At 41.4% G+C, this 27,501-nt stretch overlaps 1 protein-coding gene across 2 annotated transcripts in view; it reads left to right on the top strand.

Moving 5' to 3' along the window:
- Positions 1–27,024, top strand: part of LOC124595463 (glucose dehydrogenase [FAD, quinone]-like) — a 192,288-nt gene extending 165,264 nt beyond the window's left edge. Inside the window, exons 9-11 of one of the 2 annotated variants that reach the window (XM_047134212.1) lie at positions 19,904–20,081; positions 20,202–20,439; positions 26,533–27,024. In XM_047134212.1, the coding sequence (XP_046990168.1) occupies positions 19,904–20,081; positions 20,202–20,439; positions 26,533–26,740 (624 nt within the window). In that variant the 3' untranslated portion in view covers positions 26,741–27,024. The remainder of the gene's footprint in view (positions 1–19,903; positions 20,082–20,201; positions 20,440–26,532) is intronic. The other variant, XM_047134213.1, reaches the window with a different exon arrangement.
- The last annotated feature ends 477 nt before the right edge of the window (positions 27,025–27,501 follow it).

Below are 27,501 nucleotides of genomic sequence, written 5' to 3'. Positions count from 1 at the left end.
CCCCATTTTGTTGTCCTTCATGGGATTCCATCCTGGTCTTACATTTCAGCAAGATAATGTCCGCCCACACACAGCGAGAGTTTCTATTGCTTGTCTTCGTGCTTGGCAAACCCTACTTTGGCTAGCAAGATTATCAGATCTTTCCCCACTTGAGAATGTTAGAAGTATTACTTGTGGGACCGGGGCAACCAACTCAAGATTTTGATAATCTAATGTGACAGTTGGATGGAATCTGCCACAATGTCACTCAGGAGGACAACCAACAACTCTGTCAATCAGTGCCAAGCCAAATAATCACCTGTGCAAGGGCCAAATGTGGACCAATGCATTATTGACTTGCTCAATTTGTGAAGCTCTTTCTCTTGAATAAATCGTCCAATTTTTTTGAAACTGTAATCAATTGCTTGCCTGTACATGTTCTGACCATCACCACCCTCTTGTAACTCAAACCTGATTTATTGAATTTGGCCTCTCACAGTTTCACAGCACTTGACACACTGTGATAGTAACACACTACAGAGAGAGGTAGTGATGGTAGAATATGAATAAACGGTTTTCATAATACTCATCTTTTACTCATCTTTTTGTTGTAAGTTGTAGGCTTGTGTTCCATTCTGAAATGTAACATTTTATATTGGTCTAGAGGATGCTAAACTTCATTTTGTTATGTAATATGAACACTGGTGGGCTTTCTGGTGCTGAACACACATATTTTCAGTCATTTCACTTCACAATACAAATCAGTATCAACCACGATGCTAACACAACATGTATAACTTGTATTCCATCCTCACACTTCCAGCTCGTACCACTGACTATTCAAAGATAAAGATTTACCTCTAACAATATGCAGCAAAGAAAATAATATCATATACTGATCTATTTGTGCAAAATCAGCTTTGAAATTTACATTTCAAAAATAAGATGCAAATGATTGTTTATAATTGCTTATCTTCAATTTGGGAATCAGTCATTTCATATGATCCAAGATCAGATAGAACATTTATCTCACCATAACCTGTTTGATTAATATTACCCCCCCCAAAAATTTTGAAAGCATAAAATGTGAGAAAAATTTTGATACAAAATAATAAAACTGGTTATGGCAACAAGGTTTAGAGTATAACAAATCAATGTTCATAGGTTTTTTTCATTACATAATTTACAATATTTTTGACTACCTTGGTGTCATTACTTCATTCAGATGAGGACAAGATCAAATTTTTGCTTCATAAAGGTCTTTTCTCACAAATTTTGAAAACAATTACAAAGTATAGCCTTTTACCTATTCTGTAACTCACAAATTATCATCAAATGTAATATAACATAAATGGGGTAGTCAAAAAGAGTTATGCATAACAAATATTCCTACTTGTAACTCTGTTTTTTGACATAAAACTGCATTCTTTGGTTTTATCATAGTGGCATGACAGTAGAACCGGCATCTCATGAAAATGTCTGTTACCATTTTGAGAAATGCAAAAATTCTGTTATCAACAAATATCTGTTAGTAACCACTACACAAAAACACTTTCTTTATTCTCCTTTATATACCAACATTTATAAATCTGTCTTCAATTAGTGAAATGTTATTGATTGGTGATGCTCTAGGACCAAAAGAAAACATTTTAGTTCACATAGAGTTATTTGAAGTGCTTTAAAGAAAATATAGAAAAATACTCTTGATCACAGAACAAAATTAATGTACTTGGTTAGGAACTTTTTCCTTTTGCTTAGAACACAAATGAAATGTTTTTGCATCAACATTTTACAATGTCTCTTACATTTTTTACTAATACGTATGTGTCTTTCATTATACCTTACATCATCATCAGGTATGTCACTTTGGAAAATAGTGTTTGTCAGATTTTAAGCCCATTTCTGAGTTTACTTATTTATTTATTTTTGTCATCCATTACTAGGATCCAACATTCTCTCCATCTCATTTGCAAGTGGCTTAACAAAATAAATGTGCCTGCTCAACACTTACCTTCATGCAACACGCAACAGAACTTACATCATTAAGCTACATTTCATCGCTTACAGCTTTAGCTGTCATAACAACATCAATACCTTTTCCTCCTCATAAACCTCTGTTATTGCTTTAAAGTAATCACCCTTTTATGTGTTACAATTTCGACCACAACATATGACACAAAAACCACTGCCTGTTTATTATAAATTTTCACGCCTAGAGTGGCGTAAGCACTCCTTTTTGTGCATTACTACCTGTAAAAACGCCAACTTCAGGCCCTCCTGCCCATACTCAATAATCACTGACTTTCACTGAAGCAAACTCCATTTTATTTTCTTCACTATTGTTACTGTTGCCCATCATTAACCTCCTATTACCGCAGTACACATTCATTCTATCAAACTACATGGTTTACTCTACTTTATCATCCAGAATGGATACCAGAACCTTCTTACTTCCAAATTTAACTTTCATACAGGACACTGAACCCTCAGCATATAAAAACATTCTACTACAAAAATTATTTATTGCCCAACTTTGCAAGAATTTTTTATGCACAAAATGGCAGATGCTTCAAGGATAAAACTGTCAGATCACCTCATCCACAGAAGTTGTGGTCACATAAAATAGGATAGGCCATGGATAGAAGAGAATAAAAAAAACTGAAGAACACAATGGGTACAGAACCCAGATTGGAGAGAGTTAGTATAGAGTGCACCAGAAAATAAGAACCGATACACCCAGCTATGGAAGGCACCACTCATCAAGTGGTGTGGCTGCCAAAGTCAGCAGACCTCCTAACTTAATTCTATGTGTAAGACCATCAGTTTTATCACTCATTTTGTCCTTTAGTCTCTGATTGCTACAACCATTTTGCATTCAATAGTTTTCATGACACATAATAAATTATAAGGTAACATATGAAAAATTTCTTATCAAGTCTTTCAAATTCTGTTACAGGATGAAACAACTAGAGTATTCTCATGTGTTTTCCTGAAAACTGTGTTATTTAGTTACTTATGTAAGAGAAAGTTGGCCGTAAATTATGCCAAAAATATCAACAACACTAAAATTTGCTTTAAGGTGCTGTTCATCAATTATTTGTCACCGTCATATTTAAATTCTTCTTTCACATCTACATAAAGTACACTGATTTAATGGGGCGACGTGAAAGTTCCATACATATCAAAAACAATATTAAACATCAGAAAAAATATCTATCATAGTAAACACAAGTAAATTATATGCATCACAAGAAATTGCAGTTGTTTTGTGAGAAACAGCATGGTACTTTCCACACACCTTCCCAAAACTAGTACATGGAAATATCAAAGATTCATTGGATGACAAATAATTCTAGACAGCAAAAAGGAATGCTGTAAAGGTCATTTTTCAGATTCCAGAGGCTTTTTACACAAATATCATGACAAAAAATAACATGTAAATTACACAAGTACTAATTCACCATATAGCAGAGATGCTGAGTCATGATAGGCTCAACAAAAAGATTCACACAATTACAGCTTTCGGCCATTAAGGCCTTTGTCAGGAATAGACACTCAAACAGACAAGCACACAAACACACTCACGCAAACGCAACTTGTACACACATCACACATCTGCATTCTCAGATAACTGAAACCACATTGCGAGCAGCTGCACCAATGCATGATGGGAGTGGCGACTGGGTGGTGGTAAGGGGGAGGCTGGGGCGAGGAGAGGGAGGGATAGTATGGTGGGGATGGTGGACAGTGAAGTGCTGCAGTTTAGATGGAGGGCGGGAGAGAAAGTGGGGGGGGGGGGGGGGGGGCAGGAAGTAGCGGAAAGAAGAGAAATAAAAAGAAATTAAATGACTAGGTGTGGCGGTGAAATGATGGCTGTATAGTGCTGGAATGGCAGCAGGGAAGGGGCTGGATGGGTGAGGACAGTGACTAATGAATGTTGAGACCAGGAGGGTTACGGGAATGTAGGATGTAGAGCAGTGAAAGTTCCCACCTGCACAATTCAGAAAAGCTGGTGTTGGTGAGAAGGATGCATATGGCACAGGCTGTGAAGCAGTCATTGAGATAAGAGAGATCATGTTTGACAGCGTGTTCAGTAACAGGGTGGTCCACTTGTCTTTTGGCCAAAATTTGTCGGTGGCCATACATGCGGACAGACGGCTTGTTGGTTGTCATGCCTACATAGAATGCAGCATAGTAGTTGCAGCTCAGCTTGTAAATCACATGACTGGTTTCACAGGTAGCCCTGCCTTTGGTGGGATAGGTACTGTTAGTGACTGGACTGAAGTACGAGGGTCAGTCAAAAAGTAATGCCTCCTATTTTTTTTTCTACGTTTAATTGTCAGGAAATTTAAATGCAATTACATAGGTTGAAAACCACAACATTGAGGATCATTTTGTCATTTTTCAATGTAATCTCCGCCCATCTCTACAGTTTTGGTCCATCTTTGAACAAGGGCATGTATCCCAGCACGGTAAAAATCACAGCTCTGCTTCCTAAGCCATTGACGCACGGATGTTTTGACGGCCTCCTCATCTTCAAAATGAATCCCACGATGAGCTTCTTTTAGTGGCCCGAACAGATGGAAGTCTGATGGTGCCAGGTCAGGGCTGTATGGGGGATGAGGCAAAACTTCCCATCCAATTTTGACAATCTCGTCAGAGGTGTGACGACTGGTGTGTGGTCTTGCATTGTCATGCAAAAGAAGAACATCTGCCATTGATTTTGTTGGGCGAACTCGCTGAAGATGTGCTTTAAGTTTGTTGAGGGTTGTGACATATTGAACAGAATTTATTGTGCATCCCTGCTCCAAAAAATCAACCAGAATCACACCCTCTGTATCCCAGAAAACTGTTGCCATAACTTTCCCTGCCGATCGCACAGTTTTGAATTTTTTCTTCCTCGGCGAGCTTGTGTGACGCCACTCCATTGACTGCCTCTTTGATTCGGGTTCAAAAAAATGCACCCATGTTTCGTCCCCAGTCACAATTTTTTTCAGAAACTCATCTCCCTCCAAACGGAAGCGCTGCAAGTGTTGGGAGGCTATTGTTTTCCTTGCCTCTTTATTCTGATCGGTTAACATTCTTGGAACCCACCGTGCACAAACTTTTGAGTACCCCAATTGTTTAATAATCGTGATCACACTGCCTTTACTAAGAGAAATAATGCGACACACTTCATCTGCAGTCACCCGACGGTCACCACGAATGATGTCATCAACTTGCTGAATGTTGTGTGGAGTCACTGCACTCACCGGCCTGCCGCTCCGCTTTTCGTCAGTCAACGGTGTTTGCCCTTCAGCTTCCTTACAACGACGAACCCATCGTCTAACAGTGCTGACATCCACTGTCACAACACCATACACCTTCTTCAGTCTTTCATGAATGCGTATGGGCGTTTCACCTTCTGCATTCAAGAATTCAATCACACAACGCTGTCTCAAACGAACATCGATGTCGGCCATCTTACAAACTTTTGCTGTGCTGCCACCTGTTGACACAGAAAGTTACTACTGCAGTGGATTGCAGAAGGAGGTTTGAGGAATGGCGCCAAATTCAAATTTTTCACTTAACTTAATTTCTTTAAGTAGAAAAAAAATGGGAGGCATTACTTTTTGACCGACCCTCGTATGTGGTGGTAGGAGGATGTATGGGGCAGGTCTTGCATCTAGGTCTATTACAGGGGTATGAGCCACGAGGTAAGGGATTGAGAGCAGGGCTTGTGTAAGGATGGACGAGTATATTGCGAACGTTCGGCGGACGGCAGAATACCACTGTAGGAGGGGTGGGAAGGACAGTGGACAGGACATTTCTCGTTTCAGGGCATGACGAGAGGTAATCGAAACCCTGGCGGAGAATGTGATTCAGAAACCTTCACAATATACTTGTCCATCCTTACACAACCGCTGCTCCCAATACCTTACCTCATGACTCATACCCCTGTAATAGACCTAGATGGAAGACCTGTCCCATACATCCTCCTACCACCATCTACTCCAGTCCAGTCACTAACATCACCTGTCCCATCAAAGGCAGGGCTATCTGTGAAACCAGTCATGTGATTTACAAGCTGAGCTGCAACCAACAAGCTGTCTGTCCACATGAATGGCCACCGACAAACTGTGGCCAAAAAACAAGTGGACCCCCCTATTGCTGAACACGCTGTCAAACATGATATCACTCATCTCTGTGACTGCTTCACAGCCTGCGCCATATGCATCCTTCCCACCAACACCAGCTTTTCTGAATTTCACAGGTGGGATCTTCCGCTGCAATACATCCTACATTCCCGTAACCCTCCTGGTCTCAACCTTCGTTAGTCACTGTCCTCATCCATCCAGCCCCCTCCCTGTTCCCATTCCAGCACTACACAGCCATCATTTCACCAGCACACCCAGTCTTTTAATTTCTTTTTTTTCTCTCCTTTCCACTACTTCCTCCCCCCAGTCTCCCCACCTTCTCTCCTGCCCTCCGTCTAAACTGCAGCACTTAATTGTCCGCCACCCCCACCATACTATCCCTCCCTCTCCCCGCCCCAGCCTCCTCCTTACCCCTACCCAGTCGCCACTCCTACCATGCACTGGTGCTGCTGCTCGCAAGATGGTTTCAGTTATCTGAGACTGCAGATGTGTGTGCAAGTTGCGTTTGTGTGTGTGTGTGTGTGTGTGTGTGTGTGTGTGTGTGTGTGTGTGTGTGTGTGTGTGTGTCTATTGCTGACAAAGGCCTTAATGGCTGAAACCTATAATTGTGTGAATCTTTTTGTTGTGGCTCTTGCGACTCAGTATCTCCCCTATAGGGTGAGTAGCAACTTTCCTTCTCTAATATTGTTACATTCCATTCTGGATTTTCCATTGTTTGACAAGTACTAATTCATTATATAACACAAAGAAAGTTATATAAGAACTGAAGAAATGCTGAGGGATTGACAGAGATTCATACTTAAAGCTTCAGCTTTTCAAATGATTAGTCAGTTAAAACATTACTCTAAACATTGACAAATAGCACCTTAAAAAAGCGAATTACTTTTCATGAAAGAACATAATAAAACAAAATCATGACTTCTTTACATTCTGTATAGAAGTAATACAGCATAAGCAAAAATAATAAGTTACCACATTTGAAATTGTTTGTGCAAAAATTTGTGGAAACCTATAACTACATAGTTCTTCACAAATGGTAGAAAACATTTTGTTTCTACAGTTTTTCTTTCTTTCATTCTCTTTTTACTTAATAGATACATTTGACTTTTTTTTCCTGCAACTATTACCATGTTGCTTTCCAGAATGAAAATTGTTACCATTTGCTCTATTGTGTTCATTCTGATGATAATTGTTTCCATTGTGTTTACTATGTTCTCTTTTGCTGCCAATCTTGATTTCTACCTCTTTCAAAATATTTGTGCTTTGTGTGGTTGTACTTCACTGATTTTCAAAAACTCTATCTAATTTATCTACCTGTTTCAAAAACTGATTTATCCTACAGAACAGCAAATAAATTTTTTAGCAAATGTAAAACAACACTCTCAGGTGCAATAGAAAATAAAGAGGGGAAAATGCTGTTTGGTGAAAACATGGTGAAGAGACCGAAAGAATACATTGAGGAGTTCTATGCTGGAACACCTCTTTCAGAGGAAGTAACAGGAAAAGAAGAGCAACTAGATGAAGATAACAAGGGATATGAAATTCTGCAAGAAGAATTTGAAAAGCTCTAAAAGAACTACGGGCAACAGAGCAACAGGTATTGATGGCATCCCTGCAGAACTAATGAAGAATGCTGGTGACAGCATAACAATGATGCTGCTTAAACACATTAGGTCTATCTGTAACACAGGAGAGATACTAATATAATAGAGGGAAACATTCCACGTGGGAAAAATATATCTAAAAACAAAGATGATGTGACTTACCAAACGAAAGCGCTGGCACGTCGATAGACACACAAACACTGAGACTCCTTATCGAAAAGCAATTACAGAAAAATAAACCAATTTATATTGCCTTTGTAGACCTGGAAAAGGTATTTGATAATGTTATCTGGCAAGAGATGTTCACAGTTCTGAGGAAAAGTGGAATGAATTACAAAGACATCTGTGTGATACTCAGTTTCTATAAGAATGAGGTGGCAGTGATTAGGAACTGTCAGCAGGAACAAGAAGCAAATACTAAAAAAGGGGTAAGACAAGGGTGTGCTCTCTCTCCCCTCTTATATTCAGTGCTTACATCTAGGAAACTATAGACCAAGTTCGATAAACTACTGAAGTGGGCTTCAAAAATAATGGGCAGAAGATAGACATGCTGTGTTATGAAGTGGTATTGCCATAGTCACAGTGGCAAAATAAGATCTAGAGGAAGTCCTCAGAATAATAAAAAGGATTCTATGCAATCAATGTGGAATGAGAGTAAACAAGAAAAAGACTAAAGTGATGGTATGCACTACAGAAGCAGAATATGAACCTCTAAGAATGAGAATTGGAAGAGAGGAGCTGGAAGTGATAGAGGAGTTGACCTACCTGGGAAGCAAAATCACAAGGGATGGTAGAAGCCGGAAAGAAATTGTGAGCAGAATACAACGGGCCAAAATTGCTTTTAATCTGAGGAGGAACTTACTAGCAAGAACATCAATTGGAAAATAAGGAAACGTATCATGAAAGCTTTTGTTTGGAGTTTGTCCCTATACGGATGTAAAACACGAACAATGGGAAGAGAAGAGAGAAGAAGCCCTGGAAATGTGGTGCTATAGAAGGATGATGAAGATCAGCCATAGAGACAAAGTAACAAGAGGTGCTTAGAAGAGTACAGGAAACCGTATCTCTGTGGAGGCTCATCCAGACAAGAAGAGACAAACTTGTAGGGCACATCCTAAGACACAACAACATCATTGGAACAATATCAGAAGAAGCTACTGAGGGAAGGAATTGGCAGAGGCGACCAAAGACATCACACATGCAACAGATCATGAGTGACATTGGATGTAACACGTACGTGGAAATGAAGAGGAAGGCAGACAGAGGAATGGCACTCTGCTGCAAACCAAATTCAGAGTTCAACACTAAAAGAAGAAGATGGTTTCAAAAACTGGTCTATTGTGTCATCTGGCCCATAGTCTAGGTCCCACTGTGCCTCAGCTAGTAACCTCCTTTTTAAAGCCTCAATCTGGGTGATTCAAGAGGTTTGCTCAAATGAGCTAAGTTTTTAACTTTACTTATGCAAAACTGTTTCATGTTAATATGCCCTTCCCTGTAATTTGGTCCATTGAGAAATTCACTTTTTTTTCTAGCTTGTTCAGTCTCTGACCAAAATCTATCTAAAAATCCTTTCTCAAAATTTGCATAGGTTGTGTTGTCATTAGTATACTGATTAGCCCAGCTTCCAGAAACAAACTTGATTTTCATAATATCACTCATATTACACACAAAATTATCTCTGCAATGTCACAGAAAATGTACAGGGTGTAAACTACCTTCTTCTGTGAAGTTCTTTATTGGAATGTTGCAAACCATGGTACCAACGTTGTTTATAAGATTTCTGTTGACTATATCATTGGACAATTCTTCAGCCTTTTTGTGCAGAACAGAAACACTACTTTCTAGTGTGCTGGTTCTCTTGTTACTTAATAAAACATTTTCTGTGAATTTGCTGTATGCTGTCTTCACCTGTTCAACAAAACTGCTTTCAACAAATACCAGTTTGGTATCAACATTAGTTTCCAAAGTCGAAATACAACTATTTACATTTTCGTCAACAGTACTTATTTCCCTATGCACTTTTTCAAAAACAATTTGGTTTTTTTCCTATCTTCGGTAATCTTATCTTTGACATTTTTGACTTCAGTGTTAAATTTAAGTTCAATTTCTTTCATTTTAGAATCAACATACTCTACTTGAACATCTAATCTACCAATTTTTTGATTGATATCCTTTAGTTGAGCTGTATTTCTACCTATACACTCCTGTGGAATGACCAAATTCTTTGAACTCATTCTTACTTTCTTGTTTATGATTTTCAAGTTGCTCATTAATTTTTGTGAACTGGTCATTATTCATTTGTATTAACAATGCCAACATGGTAGTTATGTCATTATCATAATCTCATTTTACTAATTTACTGGATTTATCGGCGTCTTTTTCTGTTCTACTGTTTCATCAATAAAGCTTTCCTGCTCCTGTTTCACAACACTACTTAAGTCTTCAGTCTCTGTATTACTCCCCACTGTTTCAGATTCTCATTCAATGACTGTAATTGTTAATGATTTTTCAGTGAAACACTTTACCAAAAAATAAATAAATAAAGAAAATATTTACAGTACTTAACTTTGCTGTTGGATGTTGACATTGTTAGTTGTTTACCTCACTTTTTATTTTTCATTCTTTACTTCTTCTTGCTTGCATACTCCTTTTGGTGCTGTTATTGCTGTTTCATAGCTGTGGTTCATATTTGGCCAATAATTCACATAAAATTTTCACTGTGTGTATACTTTTAATTTGCAACAAGAAAAATAGCCCAACACAGTATTACACATTTCACATTAGGAAAAGTAAGTTAGTAATTTGAGTGCCTGGTCAGATTTTCACAGCACTTGGTACACTGAGACAGTTTCACACTGCAGAGAGCAGTATTAATGGTAGAATTTGAATAAACAGTTTTCATAATACTCATCTTTTACTCATCTTCTTTGTTGTAAGTTGTAGGCTCATAGTCCATTTTGAAATGTAACTTTTTATATTGGTCTTGAGGATGCTTGGCTTCATTTTGTTATATAATATGAACACTGGTGGAGTTTCTGGTGCTGAACACATATTTTTAGTCGTTTCACTTCACAATACCAATCAACATCGACGATGATTCTGACGCAACAAACATAACTTGTACTCCTTCCTTGCACTTGCAACTTGTACCACTAATTACTCAGAGACAAAGATTTACCTGTAACACCATGTAGCAAAGAAAATACTGTCATAATTGATCTATTTGTGCAAAATCTTCTTTGAAACATACATTTCAAAAATAAAGTACAAAAAATTGTTTATCATTGCTTATCTTTTTAAGAAGTCTGTATCATCATCATAATTACATTAAGAGTTTGTATACATTGCGTTTATACATTTTTGTATAACTATATGGTGGTGGATTTCTGGGTTTTGAGTCTTCAACTTGGGAATCCAGTCATTTCATATGATCCATGATTGGTTAGTACATTTATTCCATCATAACCCGTTTTGTTACAATGTACATTACATATTCCAATTTCTGTCTCTTTTGGGTAATTCTTTGATGGTGCATCTTTCCTCATGTCTGAAGAGTGTATACTGTATATTTGTCAAACAAAAAAAACCATACCCAACAGTTGGTAGAAAGTGCAGGTCACACGCATATAAAAGAAAGTAGCAGAAATTATCCAAAAAACTACCATTCAGTATATCTGACATCAGTCTGTTGAAGACTCTTAGAATGAATTCTGAGCTCAAACATAATGATGTATCTGAAAAAGAATGACCACTTCCGTGCCAACCAGCGTGGACTCCAAAAATATCGATCATGTGAAACCCAACTTGCACTAAGACATCATGAAAACATTGAATCAAGACACTCAGAGATGCAGCAGTTTTGACTTCTGAAAAACGTGTGGCTCAGTACCATATTGACACTTATTATGCAAAGTATAATTGTATGTGAGGTCAAACCACATTGAGGAATTGTTGGTAGTGAGGATACAGCATGTTATTTTGGATGGCAAATCATCTACAGATGTAAAAGTAACTTCAGGTCTACCACAGGGAAGTGTGTTGGGATCCTTTGTTTCATGTTGTATATTAATGACCTAGCAGATAATATTACTTATAACCTCAGATTTTTCACAGATGATACTGTAATCTATAATGAACTGGTGTCTGAAAAAAAAGTTGCGAAATGTTCAGTTGAATCTTGATAAGATTTCAAAATGATGCAAAGATTTGCACTTCTTGTAAGAGTTCGTAAATGTAAAATTGTGAACTTCACAAAATGAAAAATTATTGTATCCTATGATTGAAATATCAGCGAATCATAATTGAAATCATTCAATTGATACAAATACCTTGGTGCAACAATTTTTAGGAATATGAAATGGAACCATCACATAGGCTCAGTTGTTGCAAAAGCAGGTGGCAGACTTCAATTCATTGGTAGAATACTAGGGAAATGCAATCAGTCTACAAAGGAGTTTGCTTACAAAACACTTGTGCAACCCATCCTAGGATGTTGCTAAATTGTGTAGGTCTCTACCACATAGGACTAACAAAGGATATTGAAAAAAATGCAGCGAAGGACAGCATAAATGGTCACAGGTTTGTTTGGCCGTTAGGAGAGTTTCAAAGAGATAGTTAAGATACTGAACTGGCAGATGCTTGAAGATGACACAAACTATCCCTGAAAAGCCTACTTACAAATTTTCAAGAGCCAGCTTTACATGATGAATCAAGGAATATACTATAACCACATACGTATCACTCCTATAGGGATTGAACGGACAATATTAGACTATTTACAGCACACAAAGAGGTGTTTAAACAATCATTCTTCCCACACTCTATGAATGCAATGGGAGGAAGCCTTAATAACTGGTACAATGTAAAGTATCCTCTGCCATGCACTTTGCGGTGGTTTCCAGGGTATAGGTGTAGTTTTAGATGCATGTACAGTTATAATTTTGTATTTGGTTAGCAACCAGGTCAGAGCAAAAGGCATTATTGAAAGCAGTGTATTCAATCACGTAGAATACTATCTGACAGCAGAAACTGACAATGGATCAGATATAAGGTAATGCCACATGTAGTGAATGTTCTGTGTATATGACCTAATGTATGGTTGAGTTTACACAGGTTACAGTATTAGTGTCTGTTCTTTTTCTGTAAATGTTAATTGACTATTTGTGTATTTAATGTCTATTTTAAGGATTAAGAAATAGCTAAAAGAATTTTCAGGTACATTGTGACTTTAAATGTGTTGTGTTTGGAATCGGAGTGTACGAAGATGGTATTTAATTGTTGAGTTGTGCTAGACCATATATGCATCACAGCAGCCACATATCTGATTGTGTATTTAATTTTATTACTGATTGGCACTTTGTGTAAGGATACTTGCCCAAAATTAACCAAGAAAATTTCAGCTGTTAAGGAGCAAAGAGGAATCAGTTGTCAGGAAGTTTAAAAATTGCATGTAATTTACTGCAAAGTAGCAGTCATCCCATGGGCTGTGGCTAAGCCATATCTCCATGTTATCCCTCCTCCCAGCAAAATCAATCTTTAGCAGATGTAACAATTTCTAATTGTGGAGAAATTTCCATTCACAATTTCGAACTTAGTAACTTCAGTAGTACCTAATATTTCTGTCTGCTCCATGTAATTTTATATATGGTTGCAGATGTCAACTGTCACCTACTGATGGCATAAGAAGCCAAAAATACTTATTTAATAAATAAAAATTTCTTCTTGCTATCACTCAAGCAGTTCATGTCAAGACAATGTCATTCTAACTTTTAGCAAATTCTCTTTCCTCCTCCTCAAGCCACCTCCTGTTCCTGGTAGAAATTCTCTAGCCTACTGTTCTGATGTTCAGAATCATTTTTACTTGACTCACATCACTTCCATTTGCTATTTGTTCTATCTACCATGTTTCTTTGTCTAACCTAAAGTTTGTCAATCATATAGTATTCCCTGTCCATGTTACAAACACTGTGTAGGGTAGATCTTGTGGTTTCCAAACCCAGCTGGCTTTTCTTTAGAAGCATGCTTCCTAGGCCATTCCACTCTTTCCATTGGCAATTCCTCAACCCCAGCCCCTCCCTGTCACACTTTGAGACCATTGACAGTTATAAATGGTGTATGAAGGTGAATCTGGTGGCATCAATATCAGTGGCAGTCAGTATATTTATTTCGATGTAGAATACTGAAACTAAAGGTGCAATTTGTATTTCCAAATAGAGCAACATTATTCTCTGAGCATACACATAGTATTATATCCCCCCCACCCCACTACTCTTTTATCTGGTGGCCTACACATTCTTTTTTGCCTTGATAAAAAATCAGTTATAAGCCTGAACTGAATGAAGATGAAAAAGTAGCTAATTGTTGCAGTATATTTTCATGTAATTTGAGCACATAAACTTAAAAAAAGTAATCCAGATACTGGTCAACGAACATTTGTAAACATCGAGGATAATAATTCATGTAACTATCTCAGGGATCTTAAGCATGAATTTGTTTGTGAATATGTATAATATAAGTTCACAAGCAAAGCCATTTCACGAAATAAATCCAACTTTGGTTGTAGAAATTGTATTAGTGTAACTCTAAAAATCTATACACATTCTAAATTGTCTTACATATGAAACTGCGATATCTGCTCACAATTCAGATATTTGTTGACAATGTCGGGATTAGCATGATATGAGCTAACTTACCTCTTCTTGGCGTGAACAAAACTGAGTTTGGAGGTTTCACAGAACAAAATTCTTTATTTCGGTAACAGTATCTGCCGAACAGATTGGATAAGTGGTTACCCTCAAAGCTGAGTAAGTTTAACCTGTAGGAGAAATGTTCTGAATGTGCATATCACTCAGGAAGAGGTGAACCAGAAACCAGCCATAGCCAGCCATAGATATTGCATCTCTGAGAGACTGGTACTCAACAAAACAAAAGCATGTAACAAAGAAAAAAAATTTGCTCATAAAGAATAATTAGTACAAAAGAACATAAAACATATAATAAAACACAGTGCCCCTGGTGATTGGCACAGAAACATTTTGACAGCTCAACTCAATTGTTAACACAGACCTCACACACACAACACTGCACCACTGAATACAATTACATCACTGGTTGGCCCGAACATCTTAGGAGATGTGTAGTAACACGGTTCACGTTTTCCGTCACACTTCAGAGTAGACCGGGAACTGTCTCATAGGCATGCCCGATGTGAACTGACTGGGCACAGCCCATGCTGCCTGAGTTGTTGTTGTTGTTGTTGTTGTTGTTCATGTTCCGCTGGCAGAGGTCGCGGCCGAATTGTTGCGTGCCCTCTGGTGGACGGGACTCTATTTGCGGCAACTACCCTCCGTGATGCACTGTGTCGATGTGTGCCTCCCGCGATCTTTCTGGTGGCTACTGCACTCCTCCTCCTTCGAGGGGTGAAGCCACTGTGATCCACTGCGTCGGAAGGTGGAGCGTCGTGCAGGAGTGATGACCTTCACGTCCATCGGAAGGCTGGAGTCAAGGGGATCTGCCAACCCTCGAGCCGGAACCTTCGAATACGGCTGGAAGTGACCCACACGAAGAGGCCCCCGTCGTCCCACCACCGGAGCCCGGGACAGAACGGGAGACAGGCCATCGAACTCTGGATCCTGGTCCACCCCGGGAGGGGCAAGACCCAGTGATGGGGACGATGGGGAAGGGACGACCACAGGTGAACCAGCCTCCTGAGAAACTGGGCCAGCGAGGGGGGGCTGGCTCTCGCTGGGGCATCGCTAACGATGGCGATGCCGGTGCTGGAGCTACTGGAGGCTGCCAAGGCTGAGTGCCATCGCAGTGTGGCGGAATCACAGGGGGGAGGGGTGGTAGCGTCCCCTGAGAAACCAACACAGGTGCCGGCAATGGGGAAGCCGGTGCCCGAGGGGTCGGAGGGTGGGTGCCCAAACGTGGACGTAGCTGATTTTGGTGACGACGTACCTCCCGGTCCCCCATCTGCAAGGTATAGAGCCGGCGGCCATTTCGTGCAGGACCATCACCGGTATCCAACGTGGATTGCGGTGCCCAGACCGACGTACCCAGTGGCAAGCCGGGTACTCCATTTTGCGAAGACTGGCGAGGACCAGGCCGGAGGAGGTGCAGCAGAGTCCTAGGTTGGCGCCCATGGAGGAGCTCTGCGGGGCTGCGTTCTCCCATAGGTGTGGTCCAGTATGCCCTCAGGAAAAATGTCAACGCCTCCTCCGCAGGAAATTCATGCACATACTTTTTCATCTGTGTCTTAAAAAATGTGCGCACCATGCGCTCGGCTTCCCCATTCGATTGTGGAGAGCAAACGTGCCGAATACCAAAGTGCCTACAAAAATCCTGGAAGGTCTGTGACATAAACTGAGGTCCATTGTCCGAGACCAGGGTGACTGGCAGACCTTCCACAGAAAAGATTTTTGCTAGTGCCTGGATTACAACTTCTGAAGTGGTTGAGGAGCAGCGAACCACATATGGAAATTGGGAATAAGCATCAATGACAATGAGCCAAAAGCCATGGAGAAACGGGCCCACAAAATCGATGTGAACATGTTCCCATGCCTGGGTTGCAGGCGGCCATGAAGAGAACGCTGACCTGGGAGATGCCTATTGGCTCGCACACTGGGAACAGGCAGCCACCACGTGCTCAATTTCTCTGTCAATACCAGGCCAGTACACATGTCTGCGAGCCAAGGTTTTAGTACGGGAAACACCCCAGTGCCCCTCATGTAATAACGTGAGGACTTCCCTTCGCAAACTTGCAGGAACAACCACGCGAGGAGCTGTATCATTGGTAGCCAGAAGGAGAACTCCTTCCAAGACGGAGAGGCGGTCTCGTAGAACAAATTAATTACATAGAGGGTCCGAGGCCCGGCCTGGAGGTCGGGATGACCACCCCTGCTGAATGAGGCGAACTACTTGCCGGAGAACCGGGTCAGCTGCCGTTTCCCTGGCGACTCTAGAACTAGTGATCGGGAAGCCATCAACCGCTTGGCGGGACGCCACATCCAAATGAAAACACATAATCTCCTCTTGATCGAACTTAGGATCCGGGCCCACTGGAAGACGGGAAAGAGCGTCTGTGTTGGCATGCTGTCTGGTAGGGCGAAAATGAATGTCACAATGGTACTTAGGGAGGAACAAGGCCCAGCGCTGTAGTCTGTGGGCCGCCTTATCCGGAATCTGAGAGGCGGGGCCAAATAACGATATTGACGGCTTATGGTCAGTGACTAACTGAAACTTCGTGCCATACAAGAAAGGGTTAAACTTGGTAACAGCATAGACAATGGCCAAAGCCTCTTTTTCCACCTGGGAGTAATAGGCCTGTGCGGGACTAAGAGTTTTAGATGCAAACGCCAGTGGCTGCTCGGAACCATCTGCGTTGCGATGGGCCAGGACCGCCCCCACCCCATACTGTGAAGCATCTGTAGCCAGGACCAACGGCTTGTGGGGGTCAAAAGTAGCCAAACACGGCGCTGACATGAGGAGGCCTTTCAACGAGGTGAACACTCGCTCGCATGCAGGCGACCAGTCAAAAGGAACACCCTTGCGCAGAAGGCAGTACAGGGGGCGGGCGATGGTGGAAGCCCTGGGAATGAACCGGTGGTAATAGGCAATCTTGCCTAAAAAAAGCTTGTAACTCCTACAGCGAAGCGGGCCGCGGAAGGTAGACGATACCTTGGACCAAACTTCCTAGCGGCTGGACGCCGTGCCGAGAGATTGTGTAGCCCACATACTCAATGGACGGTTGGAAGAAGTTTGACTTACGCAGGTTGCAATGCAAGCCCACGGACTTGAATTTGAGAAAGAGGGTGCAAAGGTTGTGCAAGTGTTCCTTCGTGCTGCGGCCCGTGACAATTATGTCGTCCAGGTAATTAATACAATGAGGGATTGTCGACGTAACGTGCTCAAGATAACGCTGGAATATCGCCGGGGCACTGGACATTCCGGAGGCCAACCGCTGGTATTGGTTAAACGCCAAACGGGATGTTGACAACTGCCAGCCGTTTGGAGTCCTCATCAAGAGGTATCTGATGATAAGCCTCTGAAAGATCGATTTTCGAAAAATATTGGCCTCCCGCCACAGCGGAGAACAATTCATCAGCACGAGGCAAAGGTTAGGTGTCCACCACCAATTGGGAATTAATGGTGACCTTGAAATCGCCACAAAGACATAATTTTCCCGAAGGTTTCCTGACAATAACGGGGGGCGAAGCCCACTCACTAGAAGAAATGGGGAGAACAACCCCTAGGGCTGTCAGCCGGTCTAGCTCTTCTTTTACCTGAGGGCGGAGATCCAAGGGGATCTGCCTCGCGCATAGAAAATGCAGGCAAGCTGACGCCTTCAACGTTAAGTGAGCTTCAAAGTTTGAAACACGCCCCAGGCCCTCCTCAAAGATATCCGAAAAGTCAGAGATCAAAGATTCTAATGATTGATAGGGAACGTCTTCGGAGACCAACTGTATGGTGTCAGTGATAGAAAAACCGAAAGCTTGAAAGGCATCCAAGCCAAAAAGGTTAGTGGAGCTCACATCTCTGACAACAATAAAAGTAATAGGCTGAGTGACTGATTTGTAAGTCACATCGGTAGTGAATTGACTCAGTAGGGGAATGAACTGTTTACCATAACCGCGTAGACACCGGTAAACTGGCGCCAACGGGGGTGACCCAAGGTCGGGGTAAGTTTGTGCATTCAACAAAGAAACTGCCGCACCCGTATCTACTTGCAGTTGTAATCGGCGCGACCGAACCGACACCTCGATAAAGAGTTTGTGTGCCGATGCGTCGGGAGCCTGGCCCGATGAAACTTCCTGAATATCAATGTCCATGTCCTCTGTAACTGCTTCCTTCTATTCTTTTGAGGCTGAGCGGCAAACTTTAGCAACGTGTCCTTTTTTATTACATTTGCAACAAACGGCCTAACGCTGGGGACACTCCGACCGATCGTGATGTATATACCACGACGCACAGGACGGTAACAGGGGCTGGTGGCCGGAACTCTGTTTACGTGCCGTGCGGGAGTGGCCGTAACGGCCGGATTGTAGGGCTCTCACGTCGTCCACCCCGGACACAGTGGACGCGGCCACGCCGCCCTGAACCGCCGCGACGTCGCACCACGCTTCCAACTGTTGACCGGCGGCGTGAGAGACTTCATACGATTGAGCAATGGACAGGACTTCCTCGAGGGAAGGGTCTTCTAACTGCAGGGCCCGTTGCCAGACCTCCGTATCAGGGGCCGAACGAACAATGACGTCACGCACCATAATGTGGGCATACGACTCTCACGACTGCTCCATGACAAAATGACACTTGCGACTAAGACCGTGCAGGGTAGCGGCCCACACCCGGTAGGACTGATGGGGCTGCTTCTTGCATTGATAGAACTCGACCCTAGCCACCACAACATGCGTGCGGTGGTGATAATATGAAGACAGTAATGAACACAATGCATCAAAAGACAAGGACGAGGGTTCCTGCAACGGCGCTAGCTGCCGCAAAACTTGATACAGCGAGGGAGATATCCAAGACAAGAAAAGAGCATGACATACCTCCGCATCGGCAACATGAAACGCCTGGAAATGCTGCCGAAGGCGATGTTCATACGCGTCCCAATCCTCCGCCGTCTCGTCATACGGGGGAAAGGGAGGAGGGAACGGCGCTGGAGCTGACAGCGTGGAGAGCAACACCGGAAGCACTTGTTTCATGGTGGCCATGAGCTCTGTCCGCTGATCAACCAAAACCCACACTAAATCCTCCATGCCGCGGATAAGCTGCGAAACGGGAACAACAACGCAACACACGAAAGAACGACCCTACTCGTCGCTAATTGTGTAGTATCACGGTTCACGTTTTCCGTCGCACTTCAGAGTAGACCGGGAACTGTCTCATAGGCATGCCCGATGTGAACTGACTGGGCACGGCCCGTGCTGCCTGACTTCTTGTTGTTGTTCTTGTTCCGCTGGCAGAGGTCGCGGCCGAATTCTTGCGTGCCCTCTGGTGGACGGGACTCTATTTGCGGCAACTACCATCCGTGACGCGCCGTGCCGATGTGCGCCTCCCGCGATCTTTCTGGTGGCTACTGCAAGATGCTTCAACATAACCATTTATGCTCTGTTTAAGTTTAGAGTAAATGTGTACAGTTCAGTTTATTGCCTTTTTTACTAATTTTGTGCTTGTGGTTTCCAGTTGTGGACAGAGTATTTCTCACAGCTTCAAGGGCAACAAGTAGCAAGTATAATGCCAGTACTTTTGCATCCAAAAAGCATGGGAAATGTTCATCTTAAAAGCAGAAACCCTCTGGATCCACCAGCAATCAATCCACAGTATCTCTCTAGTCCAGATGACATAAAGGTTCTTTATGAAGGTACAAAACAACGAGTATAACTGAAATATTCTGTATAGATAGCTGATGTTTCAGTATGCCTAAAACACTTCCATTAGTAAAATTGATTGTAATATGTTATTTCTTTATGCCAATCTGAAGATTGTAGTTTTGCAGGTATCAGAATAGTGCAGAGATTAATAAATACAACACCTATGCAAAACCTGGGTGTTAAAATGTACAGAAAACCCTTACCAGCTTGTAGCATGTTTGAATTTGACAGTGAAGCATATTGGTATTGCTATATTGAACATATTACTCTCACATCCTACCATCCTGTTGGCACATGTCGTATGGGGCGACCAACAGATTCAAGTTCTGTTGTCAGTGCTCAGCTAAGGTAAGTGCAATTTCTCTTTTTTAAATGTATAGCTGTACTATTAAAAAGAAACACAGTGTCTGCTCAAAAGCATGAAAGAACAGTGAGTACCTGGTAGTAATTTTTAAGAACCAAACAATGAAAATAAACTGCAAGTTTTTTAATTGTGTTTAAAAATACTCTAATATGCACAACAAGACTCATATATTGAACGTATATTGTGCATGTCTTGGCACTGTGTTTGCTACATTAATACAGCACAGGACATAAAAGTATATTTCTCATGTACAGTGATAAACATAATCCCTGTGTATGATTTGTTCTCATTTTTTATGACAAGATGCCTGCCTTACGTATTATAATGTGGTAGACCAGAAAATATGACAGTGAAATGACTGCTGCCAGAAATGACCCATATCCCAGTACACAGGGTGAGGATAAAACAAATGTTTTTTAAAATAGTGGTAACACCAGCATTCTTAATTCCACTAGTATAGGAGTTTGCAGTTGTCCTATGGGCCTCAAAGAAAGTGTACTGCTGGATATCAAATCATGATTATTTTATGTAAATCTAATTTTGTAGAGTATTCTAGGAAATTGTCCTACCATATTTCCTATTGTTAGCACTTCCAAAACGTGTTTCTCGGAAACAATAGTTGTTTAATGTCAGTTACCAAAACAAGATTCAGTAAATGTGATAGCATTAGGAATTGTAATGTAATAAGATGTAAATTAATACTTTGCATGGTTGATTGTTAGGTAGATATGTTGCTAAGTTTGCTGTTAAAAACATTTTGTATGCCAAAAGTTTGTTCACATGAAACATGTCAGTACATTTTTAAGAACATAACTGTGTCTCTGGCCTCTTACAGAGTTCAGAAAGTTAATGTTATGTCTATTTATCAATCATACTGTCATATGAAAATTGTCCTTGTTACCTGTTGTTATAAATAACAGGATGCCTGAACCCACTGGGAGCTGAGTTGAGTAAGTTTTGAGGTAGTAATCGGTTAGTATGGCACAGTAACAGTATAACTCTGGCTGTCAGAACTGATGAATTTGTGAAAAGTTGTAATATAAACTGGAAATTGATCAAAACTCATTGTACATTTTTTAGTTAGAGTGCACATCTGCCTTCTGACATGCATGAAAAACAAATTTTATTTAGACTGCGGTGAAACCAGTTTTAACAATCACCCTGACTGCAAAAAAGGGATAAAGCTAGGAAAACATCTGCTACAAGTTATATCACTATCTGTAAAAAGCTTCATGATATATTTAGAAGCAAAATACAAAAATCAGTTTAACTACAACAATTTGTAATGCTTTGCTACAGTATACAGATACCAATTTTAATACTTTGACAACAACATGTTTTGCAGAAACGTCTGACATACACTGATATCTTTCAGTTGCATTTGATAATGGCTCAAAACCCAAAATCGCTATGGGGGTAATAATAAAAAAATGCATAGTCAATTGGTGACAGTGACATCATTTGAAAACAGTATTTCAGTTTTGTACAACAGGCAGCACATGAACTAGAGACAGTAGATTACTACAGATATTTGGGTATATATATTGATTACAACTTGAGCTAGAAAAAACATATTGCTGAAGTGCTCAAACAATTAAATTCAGATACTTTTGATATACATATAATTCCTAATGTTGGAAGCAAATGAATCAAAGTGGTAACATATTTTGCAAATCTCATCCCAACAATGTCTTACAGAATAATTTTCTGGGTAACTTGTCACTTAGAAAGAAAATATCGACTGCACAAAAACGAACAATAAGAAAAATGTGTGATGTTCACTCACAGCCATCTTGTAGGTCCTCTTCAAGAAGTTAGGCATTACTCATTATTAAAGCTGTCAGTGGTTCAGAAAGGAATTCAGTGTGCATAAAAAAAATTTATTAGCATTTGCCAAATAATATAAAATGTCTGCTTTCAAATCCTTTATGGAACATGTAACTAACCAACTAACAAGAGAAAATAAAACAGTGAAATCAGTACTTGTTACTGATCTTTTGACCACCATCAAGTTTGAATTCTGTACTTGTACATTTTGTTATTACCATTGGTGAATCCTACTCTTTGCACATCATGATTGTAAGACTGAAGGTAATAGTTCTCAATAAAACAATTTCTTACTACTGGAGCTGACATTCTTAGAAATTCTAGGGTTAATTTTGAATGACCTAGTAATATGTGTTTAACTGTTCTTCATAGTAAACTTTACAGATCTATTGTTGGGTACTCCATAAAGTGTATTATGGCCCATTGCATTGTGTGAGTTGAGAAATCTAATTGTAAAACAAAAATATTGTGAAAAGGAAAGTTGCCACTCAACATGTAGTGGAAATGCTGAGTTGCAGATAGGCACAACAAAAAGACTGTCACGAATATAGCTTTCGGCCAGAAGGCCTTCGTCAGAACACACACATACATACTCATGCAAATGCAACTCACACACACGTGACTGCAGTCTCAGGCAGCTGAGGCCACACTGCAAGCAGCACCAGTGCATGATGGGAATGGGTGGGGGTAAGGAGAAGGCTGGGGCGAGTAGGGGAAGGGATAGTAGGGTAGGTGTGGCGGACAGGGATAAGATGGAAAAAGGGTAGGGCAGCTGTGTGCAGTCAGGAGTTTAGACAGAGGGAATGGAGACGTGGGGATGAGGGTGGGGGGATAGCAGGAAAGGAGAGAAGTAAAAAGACTGTGTGTGATGGAGGAATGAGGGCTGTAGTGCTGGAAAGAGAGCAGAGAAGGGACTGGATGGGAGAGGACAATGACAAACAAAGGTTGAGATCAGGAGGGTTATGGGAACATAGGATATATTGCTGGGAAAGTTCCCAGCTGTGCAGTTCAGAAAAGCTGGTGTTGGTGGGAAGTATCCAGATGACACACGCTCTGAAGCAGTAATTGAAATGAAGGATGTCATGCTTGGCAGCATGCTCAGCAACGGAATGGTCAACCTGTTTCTTGGTCAGAGTTTGTCGGTGACTATTCATGCTTGTTGGTTGTCATGCCCAGATAGGATGCAGCACAGTGGTTGCAGCTTAGCTTGTAGATCACATGACAGGTTCACAGGTCTTGCCTTTGATGGGATAGGTGATGTTCATGACTGGACTAGAGTAGGTGGTTGTGGAAGGATGTATGGGACAGGTCTTGCATCTAGATCTATTACAGGGGTATGAGCCTTGAGGTAAAGGGTTGGGAGCTGGGGTTGTGAAGTGATGGACAGGTATATTGTGTAGGTTCGGTGGACCCAACCAAAGACCAATGTTGAATTCTGCCTAACCCAGTTCATTCCTCGATTCAACCGTGATCCACCCCCACTGGCCCCAAATCACCCCCTGTTAACTTTTCAAAATGTCTTAACCTCGTATTTTGCTTCACCATCATTTCCCAAATCCCTAAACATGCAAACTAACCTTACATCCACAGAAGGAACCACAGTCCACCATCTTAAAACTGATCCTGATCTTGCAATCCTACCTGCAGATAAAGGCATCGCAAGGATTATCTGGTAGAAGGACTCCATCAGCTGTCAGATACAGCCACCTACAAACCTCAAACCTTGACACAATGACCTCATGTCAGAAATCCAGCAGGATCTCCAGTCACTTCTCAAATCTCTAGGCCCCTCCCAGAACCTCTCTATTCACCCCTACCACTCCGCTCCCACCTTCTACATGCTTCCTAAAATCCGTAAACCCAACCACCCAGGATTCCCCATTGTGGCTGGCTACTGTGCCCCCACTGAGAGAATCTCTGCTCTCATAGACCAACACCTCCAATCTATTAACTGGAACCTACCCTCCTATATAAAAGATACCAATCATTGCCTCACCAACTCTCCACAGTTCCTGTTCTTTTACCACATGGTGCTCTGCTCATTACTGTTGATGCCACCTCCCTTTACACTAACTTCCCTAGTGCCCATGGCCATACTGCTGTTGAACACTATCTTTCCCAATGGCCAACAGATTCCAAACCAGCCACCTCCTTCCTAGCTGCCATGGCCAACTATATCCTCACCCACAATTACTTCTCCTTTGAAGGCATTACCTACAAACAAATCTGTGGTATGGCTATGGGCACCCGCATGGCACCATCCTATGCCAACCTATTCATGGGCCATCCAGAGGAATCCTAAATATCCAGAATCCTAAATCCCTCCCCTGGTTCAGATTCATTGATGACGACTTTCCAATCTGGATCGAGAGTGAGGACACCCTATCCACATTCCTCAAGATCCTCAACAACTTCTCCTCCATTTGCTTCACCTGGTTCTACTCAACTTGACAAGCCACCTTCCTAAATGTTGACACCCACCTAAAAGATGGCTGCATCAGTACCCCCGTCCATATCAGACCTACTAATCACCAACAATACCTCCACTTTTACCGCTGCCACCCATTCCATACTAAGAAGTCCCTTCCATACAGTCTAGCCACCCGTGGTCATTGCATCTGCAGTGATGAGCAGTTCCTCTCAAAATAAACTGAGGGTTTTACGAACTGTAATTATTCTCCTAACCTTGTACAAAAGTAAATCTCCCGTGCCTTATCTTTCCAGTCTCCCACCACCTCACAAAGTTCCACTGTCCAGCCACAATGGAGCATTCCTCTCGTAACTCACTACCACCCGGGACTGGAGCAACTGAATTACATTCTCCACCAGGGTTTTGATTACCTCTCGTCATGCCCTGAAATGAGAAATGTCCTGCCCACTATCCTTCCCACCACTCCCACAGTGGTATTCTGCCGCCCACTGAACCTACACAATATACTTGTCCATTCCTACACAACCCCTGCTCCCAATCCCGTACCTCAAGTCTCATACCCCTGTAATAGACTTAGATGCAAGACTTGTCCCATACATCCTCCAACCACCACCTACTCCTGTCTGGTCATGAACATAACCTATCCCATCAAAGTCAGGGCTACCTGTGAAACCAGTCATGTGATCTACAAGCTAAGCTGCAACCACTCTGCTGCATTCTATGTGGGCATGACGACCAACAAGCTGTCTGTCCACATGAATGGCCACTGACAAACTGTGGCCAAGAAACAAGTGGATCACCCTGTTGCTGAGAACACTGCCAAACACGACATCCTTCATTTCAATTACTAATTCAGAGCCTGTGCCATTTGGATCCTTCCCACCAACACAAGCTTTTCTGAATTGCGCAGGTGGGAACTTTCCCTGTAATATTTCTTAAATTTCCGTAACCATTCTGGCCTCAACCTTCGTTAGTCATTATCCTCTCCTGTCCAGCCCCTTTTCTGTTCCCATTCCTGCACTATACAGCTCTCATTCCTCCATCGTACACAGTCATCTTACTTGTCTCCTTTTCTGCTATTCCCTCACCCCCCTCCCCACCTCTCCACTCCCTCTGTCTGACCTCCCGACTGCACATAGCTGCCCTACCCTCTTTCCACGTCATCCCTCTGCGCTCCCCAACAGCATGTCACTGTCCACCATGCCTACCAATATCCCTCTCCGTCCCCGCCTCAGCCTCCTCCTTATCCCCACTCACTCCCATCATGCACCGGTGCTGCTGCTCACAGTGTAGCCTCAGTTGCCTGAGACTGCAATCATGTGTGTGTGAGTTGCGTTTGGGTGAGTATGTATGTGTGTGTTTGTCATCTAATTCTGACAAAGGCCCTCTGACCAAAAGCTATATTTGTGATGGCGTTTTTGTTGTGCCTATCTGCAACTCAGCACCTCCACTATATAGTGAGTGGCAACTTTCCTTGTCACAATAGTATTACCTTACATCCTAGATTTTCCATTGTTTGTAAAATAAAAATGTCAGTTTCAGATTTCAAGTAAAAATTTGTAAAAAATTTCAGTACGTTTACATTGTATTCAGCCATATTAATTACATCACCATATTGCCACCACGTGTAAGCCATATAGACACAAAAGTATTGTATGACCCCCACATTTTTTAATTCCTTTCATGAAAACTGACTTGAAATTCCTCAGGTGTATTATTAAATATTGTCACATAATATGTTCAATGTAGCTTGTTCTAAAGATATTTGTCATGTATTTTGAATGAATTAATTTTTGATGATATATGTTTTATTTTTCAGAGTCCACAACACCAATCATTTGTATGTGATTGATGCCTCTGTCATGCCAAGTCTTCCGAGTGGCAACATAAATGCAGCAGTCACAATGATAGCTGAAAAGGGTTCCGACATTGTAAAAAATTATGCATACCATGAAATTGCAAAGAGCAATAGGATTGATATCTTTATCCCACAGAAATCCACAGATTGTATTTTCAGAGTAAAGTGATATAAATTGTTACATTCTTTCTATTCATATAAAAATGATAGTAGAACCAATATCTGTGCTCTATGAATCATTATGAAATGTAGAATGCAGCTTCAGTATTAACTATCATATGTACAAATTATTTTATTCATTCACTCACTTATTCATCGCTGACTTCACTATTGTTTTTGACCTAATATTTTTTAAAGGATATTTTGAATTAGTGCAAAATTCTGATATTAGGAATAGTAATTTTCTTTTGCAGACAATGTCTCAGTTTTTATAAAAAAGAATGTATCCTATCAGTTTGTATGTCATTAATTTTATATTTTGTGAAAATATAATTGGCAAACCATACAGGAAATCTAAATTTAAAAAATAATAAAATGAACAAACTATTCTAGATTACTTAAGAACTACTTTCCTTGTTACTATATTTTGTCATACATAGCACAGCAAATAGATAACTCTAGAAAAATGAAGAGGGACATCGTTGCAATCAGTATATTGTTCTTGAAGAATGTTATTAAGTCACTCAAGAGTGGTAGAAAGTTTTTGGCCAGAAAGGCCTTCATCAAGAATAGATGACAGACACACAGCAGCACCACTGCATGATGGGAGTGGTGACTGGGCAGGGGCAAGGAGGAGGCTGGGGCGAGGAGGGGGAGTGGTAGTATGGCAAGGAAGTGCTGCAAGTTAGATGGTGGGCGGGGGGGGGGGGGGGGGGGGGGGAGGGGGGGGGGGAATGTAGCGGAAAAGGAGAGATGTAAAAGGACTGAGTG

This window comes from Schistocerca americana, chromosome 2, assembly GCF_021461395.2.
Source record: "Schistocerca americana isolate TAMUIC-IGC-003095 chromosome 2, iqSchAmer2.1, whole genome shotgun sequence".
NCBI classification, from domain to species: domain Eukaryota; kingdom Metazoa; phylum Arthropoda; class Insecta; order Orthoptera; family Acrididae; genus Schistocerca; species Schistocerca americana.
Note: the sequence above shows the minus strand (reverse complement) of the source record. Positions and strands in the feature narration are given on the sequence as shown.